This window comes from Spea bombifrons, chromosome 5 (genome assembly GCF_027358695.1).
Source record: "Spea bombifrons isolate aSpeBom1 chromosome 5, aSpeBom1.2.pri, whole genome shotgun sequence".
Lineage (NCBI taxonomy): Eukaryota > Metazoa > Chordata > Amphibia > Anura > Pelobatidae > Spea > Spea bombifrons.
Window position 1 is genome coordinate 58,841,176 of NC_071091.1, and position 13,719 is coordinate 58,854,894.

General features: G+C 39.0%; 1 protein-coding gene across 1 annotated transcript; it reads right to left on the bottom strand.

Moving 5' to 3' along the window:
• Positions 1-1,245: 1,245 nt before the first annotated feature.
• On the bottom strand, positions 1,246-8,380 carry LOC128497671 (uncharacterized). The gene is made up of 10 exons (XM_053467834.1): positions 7,075-8,380; positions 6,362-6,587; positions 5,761-5,891; positions 5,442-5,601; positions 5,128-5,264; positions 4,151-4,288; positions 3,609-3,763; positions 2,706-2,832; positions 2,267-2,452; positions 1,246-1,405 (listed from the first exon to the last, which is right to left on the bottom strand). Exons 1-10 carry the CDS (start codon positions 8,378-8,380, stop codon positions 1,383-1,385), a joined length of 2,589 nt encoding a protein of 862 aa, XP_053323809.1. The 3' UTR covers positions 1,246-1,382.
• Between the last annotated feature and the right edge of the window lie 5,339 nt (positions 8,381-13,719).

The window sequence follows — 13,719 nt, forward strand, 5'->3', positions numbered from 1 at the left end:
TCTATTGGATTGAGATCTGGTGACTGTGGAGGCCATTGGAGTACAGTGACCTCATTGTCATGTTCAATAAACCTGTTTGAGATGATGTGAGCTTTGTGACATGGTGCATTATCCTGCTGTAGCCATCAGAAGATGGGTACACTGTGGTCATAAAGGGATGGACATGGTCAGCAACAATAATCAGGTAGGCTGTCACGTTTATATGATGTTCAATTGGTACTAAGGGGCCCAAAGTGTGCCAAGAAAATGTCCCCCACACCATTACACCACCACCAGCAGCCTGGACAACAACGTCTACACTGTATTTCTGATCAATTTCTTGTTATTTTAATGGACGCAATTTGCTTTTCTTACAAAAAGCAAGGATATTTCTAAAGGACTCCAAACTTTTGAACTGTGGTGTTTGTGTGTGTATATATATATATATATATATATATATATATATATATATATATATATATATATATATATATATATATATATATATATATATATATATATATATATATTAGAAATAGCACACACAAACAAAAGTATAAACATAATCTTAGTTTATGATATGGGATACCATTTCCAAGACTGAGGTGCAAAACAAGTAACAAACATTTGCAGGGCTTTCCATATTTTGCTTTTGAAACTTTCATTCTGGAATCATCCTGGATTAGGAATAGTATGTACATTTGGCCATACCCAAATTGGCCTTAGCATTTACTCTTTTTTTTGGGGTGAACTTTATTATTTTATCTTTTTTTTTTTTATTTACATCATGATATAGGACTATTTTTTGGGGGGAGCGGTGGAATACAGTAGCTACGTAGCTCATAATATAACTACACTCGATTTCATGCATGAGCAATTACATGTCCAGAGACCCAGCCATCTAGATCTAAAACAGGATACCTAGACGGATATGAAGACCCCAGCATTCTAGGTTACTCCACTTATGGAGACAGTTTATATCCACCTTATGTTTTTCTCCTACATGTTTTGAATTTTAGACCATGCCAACAGTGCCATCTGCTGCACTGAAGTTCCCTTAGGCTTAAATACACAGCTTTAATATCATAAACAAATGAATGTATTCCCCGTAAGAGAAACAAGATCAACTAAAAAGACAAAAGTGGTAGCACCAAGAACATGCTTATAAGAGGAATCTTACTTTTTTGTATAGAAGAGATGGTGCGTGAGTATTGTACTTTTACGATAATTCAAGTCTTTAAGAAAGAAGACCAACTGCATGCATAGCAATCTGCTTAACAATTTTATTGTAAAGCCTGTGAACTAAATTTACGAAATGCTGTAACAGAATTTCACTCAACATGTTAGGTCTTCACCTAATCGTCAGCTTCACTGTGGTTTCATATATATTTAGGGTTTATCTTCTAATTGTTGGACGAGCTTTTGCCTTATGGAAACAAAAAGAAAACAAAACATGAAATATTGCATCCGTTATGTCGCTAGACAATTTAGTCCTCCTCTTTCTGCAACACTTAACACTAGAAAGGCCCAACATCACACATCCTAGTACCATCCTCAAATTAGTTTTATTTTGCATTCCATGTTATTATTAACACTTACTTAATTTTCAGGTTGCAGAATACGTTCAATTGGTATTGGCTACATTAGGGTTAGCAGATTGATAACAATTACATTGAACCACAGAAATGAACCATTTTGCCCATCTAGCCTGTTTTCCTGTCCTAGAAACTCAGACCTTAATGAGTCCTTGGTCTTAGATTCAGGGTATCTTTATACCTATCTCAAGCATGTTTAAATTCCTTCACTGTATTAGCCTCTAGTACTTCTGATGGGAGACTGTGGCATTTATCTCCCCTTCTCCCAACCTATACATATTGAGTTCCTTTAGTTTTTCCTGAATTTTTCTCCTAAAAAACACAATTTTTTACTTCTCCCCTGAACGCTCTCCAAAAGGTCAATATGCCACTGGAGATGGGATCTCCAAAACTGTACAGAGATCTGTAAAATTGCAGAACCATCTCTCTTTTTCTGTTAACTAATGCCTCCCACTAGACAACCCAGCACTCTGCTGTTAATATATAGTCAGACACCCATGGTCTAGTCTTTTATTCCTAGTAAGGACATGTTTTGTCTCTATAACCATGACAAATTTACTAAGATGTATGAAGTCCACCTACTCAGACTCTCTAGATTGATACATGAATCTCAGTGATGCAATGGTACTTGCTATTAATTAGACATTTACATAAACAAAATAGTTCAATTAGGATTGTGTGGCAATTTATACCTTGGCCACGGCACCTGAGTTTTCCAACGGTGTGGTACGCCATTTCGACTGGGAAATCATCAGTGTCCCCAAAATGCACAGCGTGCACTGGGAGAGCGTCCTTATCTCTTAAGAAGCCATCATCAGTCCTCCAGATGTGGTCATTACTGTCGCAGTTACATAGCTTGTCAGGAGATGAACAGGATCCTGAGGACAGACCAGCACTGTTTTATTACATTTGCACATGACAGCCATGTCTCTGAACAGTCATGCTGCATTGTGTAATGTTACATGCATAACTGCTGACAAACTACAAAGGGCTTCAAGGGCAAATAATGGCAAACAAAATTACCATTTAAAGGTGTCCTAGTATTCTCTTTATTTCAGTCTATTCAATAAAAAGTAGCACATTTGGTAAAGATGATGCCTTTTTTTAGCTTTTTTTAACCGAGTGTCTCACCTGTTCTTCCACATGCGCAACCCCCAGTGATGGTGTTAGCACCTCCCCAGTGATTCATCTTCTTCCCATCCCGGGACACCCACCAGCCCCAGCCAGACTCAAGGAAGCGAATGTGACGGCAGTCAAGCTGGGATAATATACAATAACAATTTAAAACGTAAAATAAATGCTTTAACAGTAAGATGTTACGTTACATTTTAATTTGATATATATGTGAGTGTATACATCAATGGCATAACAAAAAATGCTGGGGCTCCCCTGCCAGACATAAGATTCACACTTACACACTCATGCTCATTCGCACTCTCTCAAACACTTACACATACACATTCAAGCTAAGACACACACACTAATCCTAGTGCACACACTTAAATAATCCCTCTCACATGGTTACACATTCATGCTCGCACACACTTATGCATACACGTTCATGCTAGCACAAACACTTACACACTCATGCTAACACACACTTCTTCTCACAAACATATACCCATTCATGCTCACACACACTCACACATACACATTTATGCAAACACACACACTTAAACACACTCACACAAACTTACACATATCCATGCTAACACACACACATACACACTCATGCTTACACATATACGCTCGCACACACTTACTTCCACCATCTCTCTTCTTCACTCACTCACTCACTCGCTTACTTACTTCCTCATTCCCCTTTTTTTACCCCCCTAACTCTAACGGAGCTTCCTTTCAGGCTGATTACACAGTGTGCAAGCACCTTCGCTTTTACTGAGCAGGGCCACAGCAAGTTCATGTAACATGACCCTGCTGCGTTCTCACCCTTGTGGTTTGGAGGAGATGGTGTTGGGGACAAGGTGCTGCGGGGACCTCTCTTACTTTGTATACACTGTGCCCAAGAGTACTTACCCTTACAAACTGCTCACAGCTGTCTGATACCTTAGTTAGAGCTGTGAGCTGAGATATATCTGCATTATATTTCAGCTCCCTCCTATAGCATCCCGCCTCCTTACATGGGGTCACACGTAAACGACGCTCACTGTCATGGCTTATCACTGTTATACCTGCAGTGGCAAACGCATAGCCTTAAGTTCACGTGTCTAATAACAGATGCACATTTAGAAATGCAGATAATAAACAGTTCAGTTCAAAAAAGCTTTATTTAAGGGAAACACAAGGAGACACAAGCTACGTCTGCAAAACTGAAGAAAGTGCACCAAAGAACCTGCTTGCTCATAGTTATAGCAGGGCTGTCATATACACATAATTAAAGGGTGTATTATATTTGACATGTATGTTCCTTTTTGCCAAAACCCAAAGGCCCTGTAACAGGCCTGGGCTTTGCAGTGTAATTCAGTTCTTTAATCGTACCAAGAAGTTTGGGTAATAACACTCCTTTTGATGAGTTATTGTAACAATTTAGCAATAAACACAAAACAAAACCTGGTTACCTGTGGCGGAAGACATGTCACAGTACACGTTGAATGGGGAAACTCCTTGACCAGCTCCATCTGGATCAATAAAATACCGTCCTGAATCAGAAATCCCAGCTTCCTTGAGAGCAGCGCATGACTGCAAGATAGGGGGTTCTGAAAAGCACAATACAGTTATATAATGGGTTTAACAATCCAGGGAATGCTTGGTGTTGAGTTATGGATATTGGGTAATGGGCAATGCAGTAATATTACATCTTTGATGCCATGCAGCTGCTCTACAGATACAGTGATACAATAATGACATGTGTAAGTCAACTCATCTTTCCATTTCGTCCATGCTGGATTTTTGGCCTTGAAAACAAGCAGTCCAGGTGGTTTTAAACCCTCCATTTTCTGCACCACCTAGGTTCCAGTCAGCCTAGTCTTCTCTCATTTCTAGGTTGCATCACACTCTTTAGATTTTCACTTCCTTGTCGCTTTACTGATAATGGAAACTACAGACTGTATTTATTGGTTCCATACATATTGCTACAGTTTTGGCTTCATCATATATGTGATCTAGGCAGCTGCATAGGGCGCTGAGCTGGTGCATTGCTGTACGGGGTGCTGGAGACACAGTTGGCATAAGGGTCTAGAGACCCTAAGGCTCTTCTACTGATATAATTAAAATCTACATACTTTATCACAAAAACAGTTAAACATTATGAAATGCACAGTATGTCAATATTAAACTTAAAGCAGACAACACAGTGATCTTGTAGCCTACACCAGTTAAGTTTAGTTAAATTTCTAACATTCCCACTTCAGTATGAACTTTGCATCTACTAAGAGATATAATGATTCATTTGGAAATTAAAATCAAGACTAACCTGCATTTTAGTTTCAAGTAGTCCACTTGATTTCCAGTATTTTATGAAAAGCGTCTTTAATGGTTTATATGATGAACATACCTAGTAACCATTAAAAATAAAAACATGTCCTTGTCCACCAACCTTGACATATTACCCCTGCTCTTTCCTTTGTATCACAGGAGCTAGAATTCTTCAAACTGCAATCCTCAAGAGTTGCCTCGTCTCCACTGCAGTTAACAAATGAATGAGCCATTGGAATGCCTTCCTCGCCAATCATTCTAGTACACAGTAAGAACAAATGAATGGAGGAAGATGTTCAATGAGATTTTTAGACCTCATATAAATGAGAGTTTGTCACTTAATGATGTTATTAACAGCTAACACAAGCGTCTCATGCAATGGTAAAATATGGTAAAATATGTCAACATGGCACTTGTGTTTAACTTTCACCATACCTTGTCGCTAGTGCAGGCCCAAAGTAGCCCAGCTGGCGACAAACTACTCGAGCATTCTTATTGCTCCACTGTTTGGCACATATACTGCCACGTATTCCATGATATTCCACTTCAACCTCACCCTCCAATAGGGTCTGTCCTCTTTTTAGGCGAATACCATCTGAAACACAAAAATCATATTTAGCTACAACTTTCATGCCATTGACTGCAGTCGGTCAACTCAAGCTATAGTGCAGTAATTAGCTGCACACAAATATTGATGTGTAGTATGTTTGCTAGGCTACTGACTCGGAACTGTAGCATAAAACACCATTATTACCAGGCGTATATGGCCATGATGTGAACTCCACCAAAATTCCGGCAAGTTCTTCCGTTGAGTCAGACCTCATAATCACTGTCATTATGTTGGAAGTTGTCTGGAGTTGTGAGGGAACTTGTAATCCACAGAACCTACAGAGGGATGGAGTGAAATGGACAATGTGCCACTGAATTATAAACAGAACCACGCAGAATATATCAGATGCCACATTCATGAAATGAGGAACTTCAGTGCCAAAAACGTTGATCTGTAAGATACACTAACCAATAGTCTTCTGGCACAGAATCGGTACAGTGAAAGATTTCTTACATAGTTTACTGAAATCGTATTACTATGGCTGCCTGAGCATGTTAAAGGTAGCAGTCCACAGAACATTATGTACTAGGGCTTACTGTATCTATATCTGTGAACTTTAGCTATTGGATCAACAATTTTACATGCCACCCTTTATTAACTGATTCAAACATCATGTTTAATAATATATTCCCAATATCAACCTTCAAGTTGTCAAAATACGTCTTCAAAAAGAAATTCCTAATATAGTCATCTGATAGTATATGATTACGCAATGAATTGTTTTGATTGGATGAGATTATATTACCTTCCAATCAGTTGGCCGTCACTTTCTTTCCCATCATATACCAGTACATGGTCATATTGACATATTGTGTGCTCCTCTACAATTAGTGATATGAAATCGAGGGTGACATAGAAGCCAAGTGGAGCTTCAATGACCCATTTACAATTCATATCCTTGTCATAGGACTGTGGGAATCCGGGGCTTTGAAACCTTCCAGAACGTCTTTGAAGCAATCCACCACATGTATCTGAAAGGAGAAGCGGTTTGTTGAACTCATATAGAAATCCATTATAGCTGATTTCAAAACTGATATTGTATCTTATTCAATGTAAGGATAAAGACTGTCCTTGAGTTACATGAAAGTGCCTTATTGAAATGCCCACGTACATGGTAACCATGATCTTGAATTACAGTGCAGAAACTCACTGTTAAGTCAAATATTAAATAAACCTTACTTACATCAGTACATCTTATAATTGGGGAAAAACTAAAATTGTTGTCTATCAACTGTATACTTCCGTGCAATGCGGAAAAAAAAGAACAAAGCCTAAATTTATGCTATAGGGTTTCAGGTAGGAAAAGACTTGCCGTTAATAACTTGCCTACTTTCTTCAAGCTATCACAATGCTAAGGCTGCAGAAAAAAATACATTATAATTATATATATTATATTATATCTATTGTATACTTTGGATTATATATTTCATTTTGTAAGCAGGGTGTGAAGTTGCTCACCTAAAGTCTTGTCCATGTCCAGTGATGTTGATCTCTCAGTTCCTCTGTACAAAGATGGAGTGATCAGTGAAGGGGCACTTGTGGGATTGACTGGTCCATAGGCAGAAATCATCCTTGTAGTTCCATTTGCATATGTCCTTTGGCCAACACGTTTTCTTTCTGGTAAAGATGATGTTTTCTTCATTGGCCAATAGGATGAGGGAGTTGTGAATGTACTTGGCTGACTTCTTTCAGATGTCCCTTTTATGGATGTTGAAATCTTGTCATCATCATTGATTGCACTTTTCTTTATATTTTTATTTTCATCAAGTAAACGTGATGATTCAGCTGTAAAAGTCATAACTGTTGGACTAAAAGATCCCTTATTTGTTGTAATAACTGGAAGCTTGTGGATGCCCTTTTGCTGTTCTTCCACTATATTTGAAGTTATTAGCCATGATCTATTCTTTTGTGTTATTGCATTAACGCTTTCATCCAGTAAAGTGTTTTTTGTAGCCGCAGATGGCTGTAGCATGTTTGTAACTGTTTCTCTAAAAGTTTCAATATTTGTCTTCACTTCTAGTAGCTTTTGGGCACTTTTTTGCTGTTCTTCCACAATATGTGAAGTTTGTAGCCATGACCTATTCCTTGTGACTAAATCTGTGTTTTTTAGTTCCAAATCAGTCAAAGGTTCAGGAACATTTAAATAGCTGCTTGACTTCTGAGTTGTATTAGTATGAAATCTCTCATTTGTGATATTAATTTTATTCAACATTGTTGAATTGTTGACTTTTTCTGAGAATATTTTTTGTGGAAAATCCATCCAGGTAGCCGCTGGCTGCTTAGGTTCCTCATAAGCAGTAATATACTCATTTAGTAGGCTTGAGGACTGAGTTGTTGAAATGAATTTAGTCTTACCGTTAAGGGCAACCGCAGTTTGTGATGGAGTTGATTCATTAGCTTGTTTCAGATTTGCAGAGTCACTAAATCCAATGCCAATTTGTTCCCTCGTCTCAGCTATAGGCATTTTAACATACATCAGGTTATAATGTGAACAATCGTCATCTAACTTATAGCAGAATACATCCCACTTTTCCAGCAGGTTTTGTCGTATTCCGTATGATATAATACCAGTTCTATTTTCACCGCAGTTCCAATGTTTGTTAATCCTAGGGTAAGCCACCTCTGCGGACGTTATCCAACCTGCCCGACACTCTTCAAGACCAGACTGCAATGCTTTCGAAAGCTGTTCGCGGGTTGCTAATGCTGCCCCAAAATCTTGCTGGCACGTAACTGTAGCATCATAGTATGTGAGTTGGTATCTCATATGGCGATCATAGCGAAATACTCCTTCCTTACGACCTTTTAATATATAACACGAGTTTGAGTTTGAGTAGTTATTATGGCATTACATGATTTCTATATATATAGTTTATTATAAACTGCACTGCGATAAATAAAAGCAAATTACTGTATTGAGTAAGAAAGTGACTTTAGAACATTTTACATATGTATATATGTATATATATATATATACCGTATATGTGTGTGTAAAATGTTTTAAAGTCATAGTCTTACTCAATACAATCAAGTTATCTGCAAAATATGGGCCATAATTAATATTGTACAGATAACATACATTCACTTTGCAAAAGTTTTTACTTTCTTTTACGATTTAGAATCACAGGCGGTTACCCTAGCTGAAGAACTGAATAAAGTAGGAGGGTTGCATGTTTATGGGGGACATCGTCTTCCTTTTTGGAAAAAGATATGTTACATTAATACATAGTGTTTTAGGGACCATGACAGCCACGTCAACAGCTTAGGTTTCAGAGGATTCTTCTACCACCCGGACATATAACACATATTGTTAATTCAGTTTTTTATCTTGATTGAAACTGTTTGAAACTTTTAGCATTTTTTGTTTGTTCAGGAAAGTCCAACAATGGAATCATTAATATTGCTCTGTCACATCTAGTTGTATGTAGGAAGTGAAAATACACTGTTTATTTAACCTGCCCTTAAACCAGATCTTAAACCATTTTAAGTGACCTGATGTTTAAGATATGATGCCAGCACAGCAGATACATATGATATATAGGTATAGAGGACAACAAAATAAATCAGTCCAGGATATAATCTGAGTGCAAGAAACATAAGTGGAGCTGGAGGTGAATCTGTTGGAAAAGAGGTACAAATGAAGGAATGGGTTTTGTGCCAGAGAATGGAGAATGAATAACCAAGGAAAACAAGCAAACTGCGATACAGCTCATCAGAAACATAGAATTTAATGGCAGATAAGAGCCATTCAGCCCATATAGTCTGCCTCTAATGTAAAGACTCAGATCTTAATCAGTCCTTGGTCTAGTCTTAGATTCAGGATGGCTTTGTGCCTGTCCCATGAGTGTTTAAATTCCCTCAATTTATTATCCGCCACTTGTGATGGGAAGCTGTAACAAGATCTAACTCACAATCAATTATAAGGCTATATAGAGTAAAGTAATCTGGCATGGAATATAGGTCTTCCGCCCATTTAATTACCCACAGAAAGTCATTTGTTAACATAGAATTTGACAGCATATAAAACCCATTCATCCCGTCTAGTCTGCCCATTTATCCCAGACTTCCAAAGTGGCCGTGGGGTAGCAGAAGAGCCAACTTCCCTCTTCGACCAATAAAGGTAGGTGTGTGTGGGTACAGTATTAGTGTTTATGAGAATGTCACTGTATGTATTTGTGTTAGTATGTGTAGGTATGTTAATGTTTGTGTGGGCAAGTATGTTAGTGCGTGTAAGTATATTAGTATGTTAGTGTGTGTAAGTATGCTACTGTGTGTTAGTATGTATAGTATAGCTATGTTAGTGTGGCTGTGCCTGTAAGTATGTTACTGTATGAATGTGTTTAAGTATAAGTTTCTACTCTGTGTGTGTTAGTCTAGATGATGTACAAAAATACATATTTTTTCAAATATGACTTACGACTTAGGTAGTACTTGCAGTCCTGGAAGCAGCAGCATGGTGAGAGAAGTAGGGATGCAATTATAACGATACTCCAATCCATTCTAAGTTGTTGTATATATTTTCTAGCACATTGAATCTGAAATGAAACAGGCTGTTGTGACAGAGAACTGTTCTGGGAAAATGTGTTGGTTAAGAGATGTTTAAAAAGCACTTCCTCGGAAGGAAGTTAAAGTTTGGGTTAACTATTTCAATGCAGTATTATGGTTTGGGTTTAAGTGGTATATCAATAATACAAATAATTTCAAGGAAACTGTAGTGATTTAAAAACTTACAAAAATATATCTAGTGATTTAACAATTTAAAGGTTAGCTAGAACCTTACAAATATATTAAAATGAGAAACATTTTCTGCTCTTATGTGCTTTACATATTATATAATTGCAAAAGATTTGATAGTGTTAGAAATGTATTTTATATATATTGGAGACACCAATGCAGAAGGTCCAGAATTCATATTTAATCATAGAACAAGTTCTCCATAATCACTGGATGTGGTTCAAAACTGCGTATATGTGAAGGTAGTCAACTCTGCCTAGACTAGGCTATTATGAACTCACTTCCCTCCTGGGCCAACAAAAGTGTGTTAGTGTGTGTAAGTATGTTACTGTGTTTGTAAGAACAGTATCTCACAAAAGTGAGTACACCCCTCACATTTTTGTAAATATTTTATTATATCTTTTTATGTGACAACACTGAAACACAGAAATGACACTCTTCTACAAGTAGTGAGTGTACAGCCTGTATAACAGTGTACATTTGCAGTCCCCTCAAAATAACTCAACACGCAGCCATTAATGGCTAAACCTTGGGAACAAAAGTGAGTACACCCCTAAGTGGAAATGTCCAAATTGGGCCCAAAGTGTCAATATTTTGTGTGGCCACCATTATTTTCCAGCACTGCCTTAACCCTCTTGGGCATGGAGTTCACCAGAGCTTCACAGGTTGCCACTGGAGTCCTCTTCCACACCTCCACGACAACATCATGGAGCTGGTGGATGTTACAGACCTTGCGCTCCCCCACCTTCCGTCGGATGCCCCACAGATGCTCAATAGGGTTTAGGTCTGGAGACATGCTTGGTCAGTCCATCACCTTTACCCTCAGCTTCTTTAGCAAGGCAGTGGTCGTCTTGGAGGTGTGTTTGGGGTTGTTATGTTATGGAATACTGCCCTGCGGCCCAGTCTCCAAAGGAAGAAGGATCATGCTCTGCTTCAGAATATCATGGTTCCCTCAATAAACTGTAGCTCCCCAGTGCCGGCAGCACTCATGCAGGCCCAGGCTATGACACTCCCACCACCATGCTTGATTGTAGGCAAGACACACTTGTCTTTGTACTCCTCACCTGGTTGCTGGCGACACACGCTTGACACCATCTGAACCAAGTAAGTTTATCTTGGTCTCATCGGACCACAGGACATGGTTCCAGTAATCCATGTACTTAGTCTGCTTGTCTTCAGCAAACTGTTTGTGGGCTTTCTTGTGCATCATCTTTAGAAGAGGCTTCCTTCTGGGACGGCAGCCGTGCAGACCAATTGCGTATGGTCTGAGCGCTGACAGGCTGACCACCCCCTTCAACCTCTGCAGCAATGCTGGCAGCACTCATATGTCTATTTCCCAAATGTTAAGCGGAGAGCAAATTTACACTGTTACACTGTTATACAGGCTGTACACTCACTACATCGTAGCAGAGTGTCATTTCTTCAGTATTGTCACATAAAAAGATATAATAAAATGATTACAAAAATGTGAGGGGTGTACTCACTTTTGTGAGATACTGTAAGTTTACTACTGTGTATGCAAATATATTATTAGTATGTTAGTGTGAACATATTCATGTTACTGTGTGGTGGGCTCTAGATACATGTGTGTGCTCTTTCTGTGTAGGGTCCTCCAAGGGTCAAACAAGTTCAATGTACAGATAAACAAAGAGATGCATTTAGACAGATCTGCATCCCCGTAGATTGTCACATCCTATCCAAGTAAGGATCAAATCAGACCGATTAGAATCACCCCCTATGATTGCATTCTGATAAGTAACAGAGAGAAACAAAATAGAAAGGTGAATAAATCATGTTTGGGGCATAAAGGGCATATACATCGATCAGCCATAACATTATGACCACCTGCCTAATATTGTTTAAGTCCCCCTTTTGCTGCCAAAACAGCCCTGGCCAGTCAAGACATGGACTCCACTAGACCTCTGAGGCTGTGCTGTGGTATCTGGCACAGGCATTTGCAGAAGGTCCTTTAAGTCCTGTAACTTGTAAAGTGGGGCCTCCATGGATGCATCCTGGTGCCATGTGTTCTTCAAGTAAGCCACACACATGCACCGGCCATCCACGTGATGTAAAAGAAAATGTGATTCATCAGACCAGGCCACCTTTTTCCATAGCTCTGTGGTCCAGTTCTAATGCTGATGTGCCTATTGTAGGCCCTTTCGGCAGTGGACAGGGGTCAGCATGGGCACCCTGACTGGTCTGTGGCTACCCAGACCCATACGCAACAAACTGCGATTCACTGTGTATTCTGACACCTTTCTAACTTTTTCAGCAATTTTAGCTATAGTACCTTGTCTGTTGGATTTGACCACATTTGACCAGCCTTCTTCCCCCACATGCATCATGACCCTGCTGCTGGTTCACTGCTTTTCTTTCCTTGGACCACTTTTGATAGGTACTGACCACAGCAGACTGGGAACACTCCCACAAGAGCTGCAGTTTTGGAGATGCTCTGACCCAGTCATCTAGCCATCACAATTTGGTCCTTGTCAAAGTTGCTTAGATCCTTAAGCTTGCCAATTTTTCCCGCTTCTAACACATCAACTTTGAGTATGAAATGTTCACTTGCTGCCTAATATATCCCACCCACTGACAAGTGCGATGATACCAAGATTATTAGTGTTATTCACTTCACCTGTCATAATGTTATACGTGTACATTAACCAGTAGGGACCTTTGATTATCAATTAAAGCATCCATGACTTGGAATGGAAAGGGGTCACCACACATTCCCTGATCTAGGCATCTTTAAGAATGCAGATATTGGCGTTTCCTGCAACAGGCTATGAGAGTTTTATGAGTTTGTCGTGCTAAATCCATTCCAGGATACTAGTCTCAGATTCTTAGATGACCTTGAGGAAGTCAAAGACAATGGTGTGGTCATGGATTATTCAACACTGCAGCAACTATTTGAAAATGATCTTTCAATAAAGATAACGTGTTTTGGTATGTGGGGGTAAGCAGCAGCATTCTGTAGCTTACATTGTAGACAGGTTGGGCATCGGGTGCTCCAAACAACAATAACCGAACTATATATAAGATATCCCAAAATGCAAACCAGGTTTGTGAAGGAACCAGCAAGAAGGGTAGAAAAACATTTGAATAAGGAAAAATGCATCCATCACATAGGTTCCCCCCATTATGTGACCCAATTGCCAGTCCTCTGGGATGAGATCCGAAAAGCCCTTTCTAAAGCCACAGCGATATATTAACGTCAGGCTAATCACCATCGAAGACTGGCTCCCTCGCATACCAGGGGCAACAGGGTATGGCTTTCAACCAAAAATATTAAGCTCAAAGTCCCTTCTATAAAGCTTGCTCCTCATTATATTGGTCCCTTCTTATTCCTTTTTAAACTTAAACCTGTAGGAT